We start from the raw sequence: 13,922 nt of genomic DNA, 5'->3' as shown, positions 1-13,922 counted from the left end.
GACAAAAACGTCATACTTTACTATTTCAAAAAAATTATCAGATTTTGGACGACAAACATTTTTATCGTCCAAAACTTGACAAAAACATCATACTATACTATGTAGTACGTTATACTATACTATGTCGTCCAAAATGTGACAATTTTGAAAAAACAATTTGGTCCAAAATTTTGACAAAAACGACATACTATACTATGTCGTCCAAAATCTGACAATTTTTTTGAAAAACATTTTTATGGTCCAAAACTTGACAAAAACGTCATACTATACTATGTCGTCCAAAATGTGACAATTTTTTGAAAAAAAAATTGGGTCCAAAATTTGACAAAAACGACATACTATACTATGTCGTCCAAAGTTTGACAATTTTTTTGAAAAACATTTTTTTGGTCCAAAACTTGACAAATACATCATACTATACTATGTAGTACGTCATACTATACTATTTCGTCCAAAATGTGACAATGTTTTGGAAAAAAAATTTGGACCAAAATTTGACAAAAACGACATACTATACTATGTCGTCCAAATCTGACAATTTTTTTGAAAAAACAATTTGGTCCAAAATTTGACAAAAACGTCGTACTATACTATGTTGTCCAAAATTGGGCAATATTTTTTTGGGGCGTTTTTGCCTTTTTAACGGATCATATAGGGGAGAGAGACAGGAGGCAAAGCTGGGGAATGACATGCATGAAAAACTGCTCGGTGTGGGATTTGAACCAGGGTTGTCTATAGCAAGGACTATAGCCTCAACACACGGGCGAGTTGGGTGCTCTACCATTTGAGCTAATCCAATGTCTTGATTTAGTCGTCGCCCTCAATATCATACTACACTATTTCGTCCAAAATGTGACAATTTTTTTGAAAAAACAATTTGGTCCAAAACTTGACAAAAAAGACATACTATACTATGTCGTCCAAAATCTGACCATTTTTTTGAAAAACATTTTTATGGTCCAAAATTTTGACAAAAACGACATACTATACTATGTCGTCCAAAATCTGACCATTTTTTTGAAAAACATTTTTATGGTCCAAAACTTGACAAAAACGTCATACTATACTATGTCGTCCAAAATGTGACAATTTTTTGAAAAAAAAATTGGGTCCAAAATTTGACAAAAACGACATACTATACTATTTTGTCCAAAATGTGACCCTTTTTTGAAAAAACAATTTGGTCCAAAATTTTGACAAAAACGACATACTATACTATGTCGTCCAAAATCTGACCATTTTTTTGAAAAACATTTTTATGGTCCAAAACTTGACAAAAACGTCACACTTTACTATGTAGTACGTTATACTATACTATGTCGTCCAAAATGTGACCATTTTTTGAAAAAAAAATTGGGTCCAAAATTTGACAAAAACGACATACTATACTATTTCGTCCAAAATGTGACCCTTTTTTGAAAAAACAATTTGGTCCAAAATTTGACAAAAACTTCATACTATACTATTTCAAAAAATTTATCAGATTTTGGACGACAAACATTTTTATCGTCCAAAACTCGACAAAAACATCATACTATACTATGTAGTACGTTATACTATACTATGTCGTCCAAAATGTGACAATTTTGAAAAAACAATTTGGTCCAAAATTTTGACAAAAACGACATACTATACTATGTCGTCCAAAATCTGACCATTTTTTTGAAAAACATTTTTATGGTCCAAAACTTGACAAAAACGTCATACTATACTATGTCGTCCAAAGTTTGACAATTTTTTTGAAAAACATTTTTTTGGTCCAAAACTTGACAAATACATCATACTATACTATGTAGTACGTCATACTATACTATTTCGTCCAAAATGTGAAAAAATTTTGGAAAAAAAATTTGGACCAAAATTTGACAAAAACGACATACTATACTATGTCGTCCAAATCTGACCATTTTTTTGAAAAAACAATTTGGTCCAAAATTTGACAAAAACGTCGTACTATACTATGTTGTCCAAAATTGGGCAATATTTTTTTGGGGCGTTTTTGCCTTTTTAACGGATCATATAGGGGAGAGAGACAGGAGGCAAAGCTGGGGAATGACATGCATGAAAAACTGCTCGGTGTGGGATTTGAACCAGGGTTGTCTATAGCAGTGGTTCCCAACCGGGGGGGCCCGACCCCCTGAGGGGGGCGCCAAAGATCCAGGGGGGGTCGCGAAGCCCTCTTGATTTTAAGGGGTTTAATAATTTTAATGTAATTAAAATGTTAAATAAATGAGTAAGTGTTTAATTCATATATATGTGACAAAATCAACTAAATTCAAGGGCCACATTAAACATTTATTCGTGTATTTAAATAGGTAAACAAATAAGTTATAGGCCGATATCACGAGGAACAGAGCATTCCTGTGTGACGTGAACGCCTCTCGTGCAGCAGCCATTGCCTAGCAACATAAACAAAGCTCAGGCAGAGATGGCGAAGCGTCAGGTAGAGGAGACTGCGGAAAATGTCAAAAAGAAAAAGAGGGGCTTCCAAGAAAGTTATATTGAGTTTGGCTTCATAGAAGCAATGGATAAAATTAGAGCTGAATGTATATTTTGCCACGAGAAACTGGCAAATGAAAGTTTGAAGCCCTGCAAGCTGAGGCGACACCAGACAACTAAACATCCCGAGACGGTGGGTAAACCCAAAGAGTTTTTCATCCGAAAAAGAGAGCTTGTTGTCACTAGCAGGCCCCAAAACATAAAGGAGAGTTTCTTCAGGGCAGGAAGCGACCAGAGGCAGGCAACGGTTGCATCCCTTGAGTGCTCTCTCCTAATTGCCCAAGCAAAAAAGCCACACAACATCGGCGAAACACTGATTAAACCTGCGTGCATTAAAATGGCTGAGATACTGTGTGGACCGCAGGTGGCTAACAAATTTAAGACTGTACCACTATCCAACAACACAGTGAAAGACAGGATCGACAGAATGGCAGGGAACGTTGAGAAGACACTCGTTGAAAAAATCAGGACACGCCCGTTTTCAATCCAGCTGGATGAAACTACCACTGTGGCAGAGGAAGCAATTCTCATTGTGTATGTACAGTACATTGAGGAAACTGAGCTTAAACAAGACATTCTTATGTCTGTTAATCTCACAGCCACCACAAGAGGAGAGGATATTTTCGGTGTAGTCGACACGTACTTCACAAGGCACAATATTCCCTATGAAAATATAGTTGCATGCTGCACAGATGGAGCCGCCGCAATGATGGGGAAAAATAAGGGCTTCAACAGCCGTTTGAAGGAGAAGGCTCCGCACTGTTTAGTGTTTCACTGCATGATACACAGACACGCACTGGCTGCCAAACACCTCTGTGAAGACCTGGACGTAACCTTAAAGACTGTGGTCAAAATAGTCAACTTTATTAAAGCTCGCCCGGTCAACAAAAGGATCTTTGCACAGCTGTGTGAGGATGAGGCGCACCAGACACTTCTCCTCCACACCGAAGTGCGCTGGCTTTCCCGCGGCAGAGTGTTGGTGCGTTTCATGGAACTTAAAAACCAAATAAGTGAATTCTTAGCCGTTCATAACCAGAAACTATCCGACGAAATGACCGACGAGTTTCTCATTAAGACTTCATATCTTGCGGAGATATTCAGTCTGTACAACGAGGCAAACAAACGCATGCAGGGCGCGGATGCCAACGTAATGGAGTGCAAAGAGGCAGTGGATGCGTTTGTGCGTAAAGTGGAGTACAGGAAGAATAAACTGGGAAAGGGGGACCTGCAACAGTTTCCCTTGCTACAACAACAGTCAGGGGGGAAGTTATCTGATGCTTTGGCCAGACAATTCACCCGCCACATGGAGCAGCTTCAAGAGGATATGCACTCGCGTTTTTCGGATATTAATGAACATGTCTCAAAAGACGCATGGGTGATGGACCCATTTCTCGCTAAAGAAGAAGATGTGGAGCACCTCCAGGCTGAGGATGAGCTCATGGATATAAAGTCCAACTCTCTCTGCAAGCGATTCTATGATGAGCATGGATACAAGCGGTTTTGGCTTGTGAAAGGGCCAGGAGTCGCTCCTAGGCTTGCTCATCATGCAACCACCAGATTCATCTTGCCATTTGCCACAACATACCTGTCAGAGACTGCTTTCAGCGCTCTGGTCACCATAAAAACAAAGGCACGCAACAGACTTGATGTGCACAGTGACTTTCGTTTGGCTGTTACCAAAGTCACACCAGACATCCCATCACTGGCTCAAGAAATACAGTGTCAGAGCTCTCATTAAAAGCTAGGCTGCCTGGTATGTATGAAAGTGAAATGAAAAGATGATCATAATACAACGAAAAATGTGTTCCTAGTACAAGTTCTGAAGTTTATGTGGTCATTTTACACATGTTTTTCCTCATTGCTCCATGCTGTTGCTGTTTTTTTATTCAAGCAGGTAATAATTGAAACATAGGGCCTAATAAAGGAAATTGTGTTTTTAAAATTAGGCCTAGGTTCTGAAGAAGTATAGACAGGTTATCCTCATTGTTTCATGCTGTTGCTGTTTTTTTAGTCAAGCAGGTAATAATTGAAATATAGGGCCTAATAAAGAAAATTGTGTTTTTAAAAATAGGCCTAAGTTCTGAAGAAGTATAGACAGGTTATCCTCATTGTTTCATGCTGTTATGAAATTACTGAAATATAATAAAGTATTTAATGTAAAAGAAGTTATGATGTTCCTTATTTTATTTTTCATGGGGGGGGGGGGTCACCAAAATTTACAATGGTAAAAATATGGGTCCCTTAAGAAAAAGGTTGGGAACCACTGGTCTATAGCAAGGACTATAGCCTCAACACACGGGCAAGTTGGGTGCTCTACCATTTGAGCTAATCCAATGTCTTGATTTAGTTGTCGCCCTCAATATCATACTACACTATTTCGTGCAAAATCTGACCATTTTTTTGAAAAACATTTTTATGGTCCAAAACTTGACAAAAACGTCATACTATACTATGTCGTCCAAAATGTGACACTTTTTTGAAAAAAAAATTGGGTCCAAAATTTGACAAAAACGACATACTATACTATTTCGTCCAAAATGTGACCCTTTTTTGAAAAAACAATTTGGTCCAAAATTTTGACAAAAACGACATACTATACTATGTCGTCCAAAATCTGACCATTTTTTTGAAAAACATTTTTATGGTCCAAAACTTGACAAAAACGTCATACTATACTATGTAGTACGTTATACTATACTATGTCGTCCAAAATGTGACCATTTTTTGAAAAAAAAATTGGGTCCAAAATTTGACAAAAAGGACATACTATACTATTTCGTCCAAAATGTGACCCTTTTTTGAAAAAACAATTTGGTCCAAAATTTGACAAAAACGTCATACTTTACTATTTCAAAAAAATTATCAGATTTTGGACGACAAACATTTTTATCGTCCAAAACTTGACAAAAACATCATACTATACTATGTAGTACGTTATACTATACTATGTCGTCCAAAATGTGACAATTTTGAAAAAACAATTTGGTCCAAAATTTTGACAAAAACGACATACTATACTATGTCGTCCAAAATCTGACCATTTTTTTGAAAAACATTTTTATGGTCCAAAACTTGACAAAAACGTCATACTATACTATGTCGTCCAAAATGTGACAATTTTTTGAAAAAAAAATTGGGTCCAAAATTTGACAAAAACGACATACTATACTATGTCGTCCAAAGTTTGACAATTTTTTTGAAAAACATTTTTTTGGTCCAAAACTTGACAAATACATCATACTATACTATGTAGTACGTCATACTATACTATTTCGTCCAAAATGTGACAATGTTTTGGAAAAAAAATTTGGACCAAAATTTGACAAAAACGACATACTATACTATGTCGTCCAAATCTGACCATTTTTTTGAAAAAACAATTTGGTCCAAAATTTGACAAAAACGTCGTACTATACTATGTTGTCCAAAATTGGGCAATATTTTTTTGGGGCGTTTTTGCCTTTTTAACGGATCATATAGGGGAGAGAGACAGGAGGCAAAGCTGGGGAATGACATGCATGAAAAACTGCTCGGTGTGGGATTTGAACCAGGGTTGTCTATAGCAAGGACTATAGCCTCAACACACGGGCAAGTTGGGTGCTCTACCATTTGAGCTAATCCAATGTCTTGATTTAGTCGTCGCCCTCAATATCATACTACACTATTTCGTCCAAAATGTGACAATTTTTTTGAAAAAACAATTTGGTCCAAAACTTGACAAAAACGTCATACTATACTATGTTGTCGACCTCAATTTCATACTTCACTAATCACTAATTTTTTTTTTGAAAAAAAATGTTGGTCCAAAATTTGACAATAAGGACATACTATACTATGTCGTCCAAAATCTGACCATTTTTTGGAAAACATTTTTATGGTCCAAAACTTTACAAAAACATCATACTATACTATGTAGTACGTTATACTATACTATGTCGTCCAAAATGTGACCATTTTTTGAAAAAACATTTTTATGGTCCAAAACTTGACAAAAACGTCATACTATACTATATAGTACGTTATACTATACTATGTCGTCCAAAATGTGACAATTTTTTGAAAAAACAATTTGGTCCAAAATTTTGACAAAAACGACAAACTATACTATGTCGTCCAAAATCTGACCATTTTTTTGAAAAACATTTTTATGGTCCAAAACTTGACAAAAACGTCATACTATACTATGCAGTACGTTATACTATACTATGTCGTCCAAAATGTGACAATTTTTTGAAAAAAAAATTGGGTCCAAAATTTGACAAAAACGACATACTATACTATGTCGTCCAAAAACAATGACATTTTTTTGGTCCAAAACGACAAAAACATCATACTATACTATGTAGTACGTCATACTATACTATTTCGTCCAAAATGTGACCCTTTTTTGAAAAAAAAATGTGGACCAAAATTTGACAAAAACAACATACTATACTATGTCGTCCAAATCTGACCATTTTTTTGAAAAAACAATTTGGTCCAAAACTTGACAAAAACGTCATACTATACTATGTTGTCGACCTCAATGTCATACTACACTATTTCGTGCAAAATCTGACCATTTTTTTGAAAAAACAATTTGGTCCAAAACTTGGCAAAAACGTCATACTATACTATGTCGTCCAAAATTGGGCAATATTTTTTTGGGGCGTTTTTGCCTTTCTAACGGATCGTTTAGGGGAGAGAGACAGGAGGCAAAGCTGGGGAATGACATGCATGAAAAACCTTTCGGTGTGGGATTTGAACCTGGTTTGTCTATAGCAAGGACTATAGCCTCAACACATGGGCAGGTTGGGTGCTCAACCATTTGAGCTAATCCAACGTCTCAATTTTGTCGTTGACCTCAATCTCATACTTCACTATTTCGTCCAAAATGTTACCATTTTTTGAAAAAAAATGTTGGTCCAAAATTTAACAATAAGGACATACTATACTATGTCGTCCGAAATCTATCCTTTTATTTGAAAAACATTTTTTTGGTCCAAAACTTGACAAAAATGTCATACTATACTATGTCATCGACCTCAATGTCATACTATACTATGTCGTCCAAAATCTGTAAAAATTTTGGAAACATTTTTTTTAGCCCAAATGTGAGAAAACGTCATACTATACTATGTCGTCGACCTCAATGTCATACTATGCTATTTGCTCCAAAATATGACAATTTTTTGGAAAAAAAATGTTGGTCCAAAATTTGACAGAAAGGTCATACTATGTCGTTCAAAATCTGATCATTTTTTAAAAAATAATTGTTTTTAGCCCAAAATGTGACCAAAACATCATACTATACTATGTCCTCGACATCAATGTCATACTACACTATTTCCTCCAAAATCTGACCATTTTTTTGAAAAAAAAAATTGGTCCAAAATCTGTAAACATTTTGTAAACATTTTTTTAGCCCAAAATGTGACAAAACGTCATACTATACTATGTCGTCGACCTCAATATCATACTACACTATTCCCTCCAAAATCTGACCATTTAAAAAAAAAAATAATTTGGGTCCAAAATTTGACAAAAACGTCATACTATACTATGTCGTCCAAAATCTGTAAATTTTTTGAAATGTCTCTTTTTAGCCCAAAATGTGACCAAAACGTCATACTATACTATGTCGTCGACCTCAATGTCATACTACACTATGTCGGCCAAAATCTGTAAAAATTTTGGAAACATTTTTTTTAGCCCAAATGTGAGAAAACGTCATACTATACTATGTCATCGACCTCAATGTCATACTATGCTATTTGCTCCAAAATATGACAATTTTTTGGAAAAAAAGATGTTGGTCCAAAATTTGACAGAAAGGTCATACTATGTCGTTCAAAATCTGATCATTTTTTAAAAAATAATTGTTTTTTAGCCCAAAATGTGACCAAAACATCATACTATACTATTTCCTCGACCTCAATGTCATACTACACTATTTGGTCCAAAATCTGACCATTCTTTTGAAAAAAAAAATTTGGTCCAAAATCTGTAAACATTTTGTAAACATTTTCTTAGCCCAAAATGTGACAAAACGTCATACTATACTATGTCGTCGACCTCAATATCATACTACACTATTCCCTCCAAAATCTGACCATTTAAAAAAAATAATAATTTGGGTCCAAAATTTGACAAAAACGTCATACTATACTATGTCGTCCAAAATCTGTAAATTTTTTGAAATGTCTTTTTTTTAGCCCAAAATGTGACCAAAACGTCATACTATACTATGTCGTCGACCTCAATGTCATACTACACTATGTCGGCCAAAATCTGTAAAAATTTTGGAAACATTTTTTTAGCCCAAATGTGACAAACATTCATACTATACTATGTCGTCGACCTCAATGTCATACTATACTATGTCGTCGACCAAAACTTCATATTATGCTCTGTCATCTGAAATCTGACCCACACATTGGTGTAGTGGTTAAGACACTTGTCTTTCAAGCTATAAATTGCGGGTTCATATCCTGGCTGTGTCAGGGCTCTGTGTGGCACATGTTGTCTAAAATCTCACCATATTTTAGAAAAAAATTGTGGTCCAAAATTTGACAAAAACGTCATACTAGACTATGTCGTCCAAAGTTTGACAATTTTTTTGAAAAACATTTTTTTGGTCCAAAACTTGACAAATACATCATACTATACTATGTAGTACGTCATACTATACTATTTCGTCCAAAATGTGACAATGTTTTGGAAAAAAAATTTGGACCAAAATTTGACAAAAACGACATACTATACTATGTCGTCCAAATCTGACCATTTTTTTGAAAAAACAATTTGGTCCAAAATTTGACAAAAACGTCGTACTATACTATGTTGTCCAAAATTGGGCAATATTTTTTTGGGGCGTTTTTGCCTTTTTAACGGATCATATAGGGGAGAGAGACAGGAGGCAAAGCTGGGGAATGACATGCATGAAAAACTGCTCGGTGTGGGATTTGAACCAGGGTTGTCTATAGCAAGGACTATAGCCTCAACACACGGGCAAGTTGGGTGCTCTACCATTTGAGCTAATCCAATGTCTTGATTTAGTCGTCGCCCTCAATATCATACTACACTATTTCGTCCAAAATGTGACAATTTTTTTGAAAAAACAATTTGGTCCAAAACTTGACAAAAACGTCATACTATACTATGTTGTCGACCTCAATTTCATACTTCACTAATCACTAATTTTTTTTTTGAAAAAAAATGTTGGTCCAAAATTTGACAATAAGGACATACTATACTATGTCGTCCAAAATCTGACCATTTTTTGGAAAACATTTTTATGGTCCAAAACTTTACAAAAACATCATACTATACTATGTAGTACGTTATACTATACTATGTCGTCCAAAATGTGACCATTTTTTGAAAAAACATTTTTATGGTCCAAAACTTGACAAAAACGTCATACTATACTATATAGTACGTTATACTATACTATGTCGTCCAAAATGTGACAATTTTTTGAAAAAACAATTTGGTCCAAAATTTTGACAAAAACGACAAACTATACTATGTCGTCCAAAATCTGACCATTTTTTTGAAAAACATTTTTATGGTCCAAAACTTGACAAAAACGTCATACTATACTATGCAGTACGTTATACTATACTATGTCGTCCAAAATGTGACAATTTTTTGAAAAAAAAATTGGGTCCAAAATTTGACAAAAACGACATACTATACTATGTCGTCCAAAAACAATGACATTTTTTTGGTCCAAAACGACAAAAACATCATACTATACTATGTAGTACGTCATACTATACTATTTCGTCCAAAATGTGACCCTTTTTTGAAAAAAAAATGTGGACCAAAATTTGACAAAAACAACATACTATACTATGTCGTCCAAATCTGACCATTTTTTTGAAAAAACAATTTGGTCCAAAACTTGACAAAAACGTCATACTATACTATGTTGTCGACCTCAATGTCATACTACACTATTTCGTGCAAAATCTGACCATTTTTTTGAAAAAACAATTTGGTCCAAAACTTGGCAAAAACGTCATACTATACTATGTCGTCCAAAATTGGGCAATATTTTTTTGGGGCGTTTTTGCCTTTCTAACGGATCGTTTAGGGGAGAGAGACAGGAGGCAAAGCTGTCTATAGCAAGGACTATAGCCTCAACACATGGGCAGGTTGGGTGCTCAACCATTTGAGCTAATCCAACGTCTCAATTTTGTCGTTGACCTCAATCTCATACTTCACTATTTCGTCCAAAATGTTACCATTTTTTGAAAAAAAATGTTGGTCCAAAATTTAACAATAAGGACATACTATACTATGTCGTCCGAAATCTATCCTTTTATTTGAAAAACATTTTTTTGGTCCAAAACTTGACAAAAATGTCATACTATACTATGTCATCGACCTCAATGTCATACTATACTATGTCGTCCAAAATCTGTAAAAATTTTGGAAACATTTTTTTTAGCCCAAATGTGAGAAAACGTCATACTATACTATGTCGTCGACCTCAATGTCATACTATGCTATTTGCTCCAAAATATGACAATTTTTTGGAAAAAAAATGTTGGTCCAAAATTTGACAGAAAGGTCATACTATGTCGTTCAAAATCTGATCATTTTTTAAAAAATAATTGTTTTTAGCCCAAAATGTGACCAAAACATCATACTATACTATGTCCTCGACATCAATGTCATACTACACTATTTCCTCCAAAATCTGACCATTTTTTTGAAAAAAAAAATTGGTCCAAAATCTGTAAACATTTTGTAAACATTTTTTTAGCCCAAAATGTGACAAAACGTCATACTATACTATGTCGTCGACCTCAATATCATACTACACTATTCCCTCCAAAATCTGACCATTTAAAAAAAAAAATAATTTGGGTCCAAAATTTGACAAAAACGTCATACTATACTATGTCGTCCAAAATCTGTAAATTTTTTGAAATGTCTCTTTTTAGCCCAAAATGTGACCAAAACGTCATACTATACTATGTCGTCGACCTCAATGTCATACTACACTATGTCGGCCAAAATCTGTAAAAATTTTGGAAACATTTTTTTTAGCCCAAATGTGAGAAAACGTCATACTATACTATGTCATCGACCTCAATGTCATACTATGCTATTTGCTCCAAAATATGACAATTTTTTGGAAAAAAAGATGTTGGTCCAAAATTTGACAGAAAGGTCATACTATGTCGTTCAAAATCTGATCATTTTTTAAAAAATAATTGTTTTTTAGCCCAAAATGTGACCAAAACATCATACTATACTATTTCCTCGACCTCAATGTCATACTACACTATTTGGTCCAAAATCTGACCATTCTTTTGAAAAAAAAAATTTGGTCCAAAATCTGTAAACATTTTGTAAACATTTTCTTAGCCCAAAATGTGACAAAACGTCATACTATACTATGTCGTCGACCTCAATATCATACTACACTATTCCCTCCAAAATCTGACCATTTAAAAAAAATAATAATTTGGGTCCAAAATTTGACAAAAACGTCATACTATACTATGTCGTCCAAAATCTGTAAATTTTTTGAAATGTCTTTTTTTTAGCCCAAAATGTGACCAAAACGTCATACTATACTATGTCGTCGACCTCAATGTCATACTACACTATGTCGGCCAAAATCTGTAAAAATTTTGGAAACATTTTTTTAGCCCAAATGTGACAAACATTCATACTATACTATGTCGTCGACCAAAACTTCATATTATGCTCTGTCATCTGAAATCTGACCCACACATTGGTGTAGTGGTTAAGACACTTGTCTTTCAAGCTATAAATTGCGGGTTCATATCCTGGCTGTGTCAGGGCTCTGTGTGGCACATGTTGTCTAAAATCTCACCATATTTTAGAAAAAAATTGTGGTCCAAAATTTGACAAAAACGTCATACTATGTCGTCCAAAATCTGTACATTTTTTAGAATATTTTTTTTTTTGCCCAAAATGTGACAAAACGTCATACTATACTATGTCGTCGACCAAAATGTCATACTATATTATGACGTCCAAAATTTTACCATTTCTCAGAAGAAAAAAAATTTGGCACAAAATTTGTGAAAAACATCATACTATAATATGACATCTAAAATTTAATAATTTTTAGAAAAAAAAAATTTGTCCAAAATTTGACAAAAACAACAAACTATACTATGTCATCCAAAGTTTGACCATTTTAAGAAAAAATAAATTTGGTCCAAAATTTGACAAAAATCTTATACTATACTATGTCTTCCAAAAATGTACACAAACGTCATACGATACAATGCTGTTCAAAATTTTGCAATTTTTTTGAAAAAAAAGGTTTATGGTCCAAGATTTGACAAAAAGTCATACTATGTCTTCTAAAATGCGACTATTTTTATTTTTTTATGTTTTGGTCTAAAATATGACAAAAGCGTCATACTACACTATGTCTTCCAAAATGTGACACAAAAAAAATTCATAGGTTAGTGTGTCGTCCAAAATTTGACAAAAAAGGGTGTCCGGGTGCCTTGGTGGAGGTCTGCGCTCTCAGAGTGCTTTTCTCGTTTTAATCTTACAATGGAGTCAGTGATGCAGTGCGGCAGTGATGAGTGTCCTGAGTGTAAAACATGTATTTGTAGTCACCCCTTTCCCCAAGTTTGAATATTTCTCCTATTAAAAGTAACATAAACTTATTCTCTTCAGTAGTAGGAACAATACATTATTATAGGGTCATTTTTTATTTGATATCTTAAGTATGTCTTAAACATAATAATATGGCTCCAGCGCCAATTATAATGGTGCCTAACTGATTTAGTCAGTTTTGGTTCATGTTGTACAAACTGCAGAGAGACATCTTTTTTCTTTTAATTAGAAAACAAGGACACACAACGATGACATCATTGCATCGTTCATTTACAACAATCAAATACAATAAAAAACACAAAGAAGCCTAACCTGGCAGACATGATGGAGACCAAACGTAAAAAAAAAATTACATTCCTCCAGAATGAAGAAGTTCACCTCTGGGTGAAACGTGTAGCTAGAAGCGATTCACCTGTTACACAAAAACATTGAAAACAAGTTTGAAACATATTAAATTACTCTTCTCTCATTCTCTCTCTCTCTCTGTGTGCAGAATGCAAAGATGTAAACAAAGTGGCCTACTGCCCGCTGGTGCTGAAGTTCAAGTTCTGCAGTCGAGCGTACTTCAGACAGATGTGCTGCAAGACCTGCCAGGGACACTGACGCTCGGAGCACACGAGGAGAAGAAGAAGAAGAAGAAGGCGGCAAGAGCAAAGATGGAGGGAGGCTGACACAGCACTGAAAGAGAGAGAAGAAGGAAGGAAACAGGGCAGACTGGACAGCAAAACTCTGGAGAGGAGTAAGAACTTCCCTGTTTCATAATCTGATCCTCCTTCCCCCCCCCCCCCTCCATCCTAGGTGGAATCCAAACCACTGCTCAG

The 13,922-nt window shown here is 34.8% G+C and overlaps 1 protein-coding gene across 2 annotated transcripts in view; it reads left to right on the top strand.

The window, feature by feature from the left end:
• Positions 1 to 13,704, top strand: part of adamts6 (ADAM metallopeptidase with thrombospondin type 1 motif, 6) — a gene marked incomplete at both ends in the record, with an annotated part of 90,911 nt that extends 77,207 nt beyond the window's left edge. For both annotated transcript variants that reach the window (XM_083887815.1, XM_083887816.1), the window contains one exon: positions 13,595 to 13,704. In XM_083887815.1, coding sequence (XP_083743941.1) covers positions 13,595 to 13,704 — 110 coding nt within the window. The remainder of the gene's footprint in view (positions 1 to 13,594) is intronic.
• Positions 13,705 to 13,922: the final 218 nt, after the last annotated feature.

The sequence above is a fragment of the Microchirus variegatus genome (assembly GCF_963457635.1).
Source record: "Microchirus variegatus genome assembly, chromosome: 1".
Lineage (NCBI taxonomy): Eukaryota > Metazoa > Chordata > Actinopteri > Pleuronectiformes > Soleidae > Microchirus > Microchirus variegatus.
The sequence above is the reverse complement of the archived record's forward strand: the minus strand, read 5'-3'. Positions and strand labels throughout refer to the sequence as shown.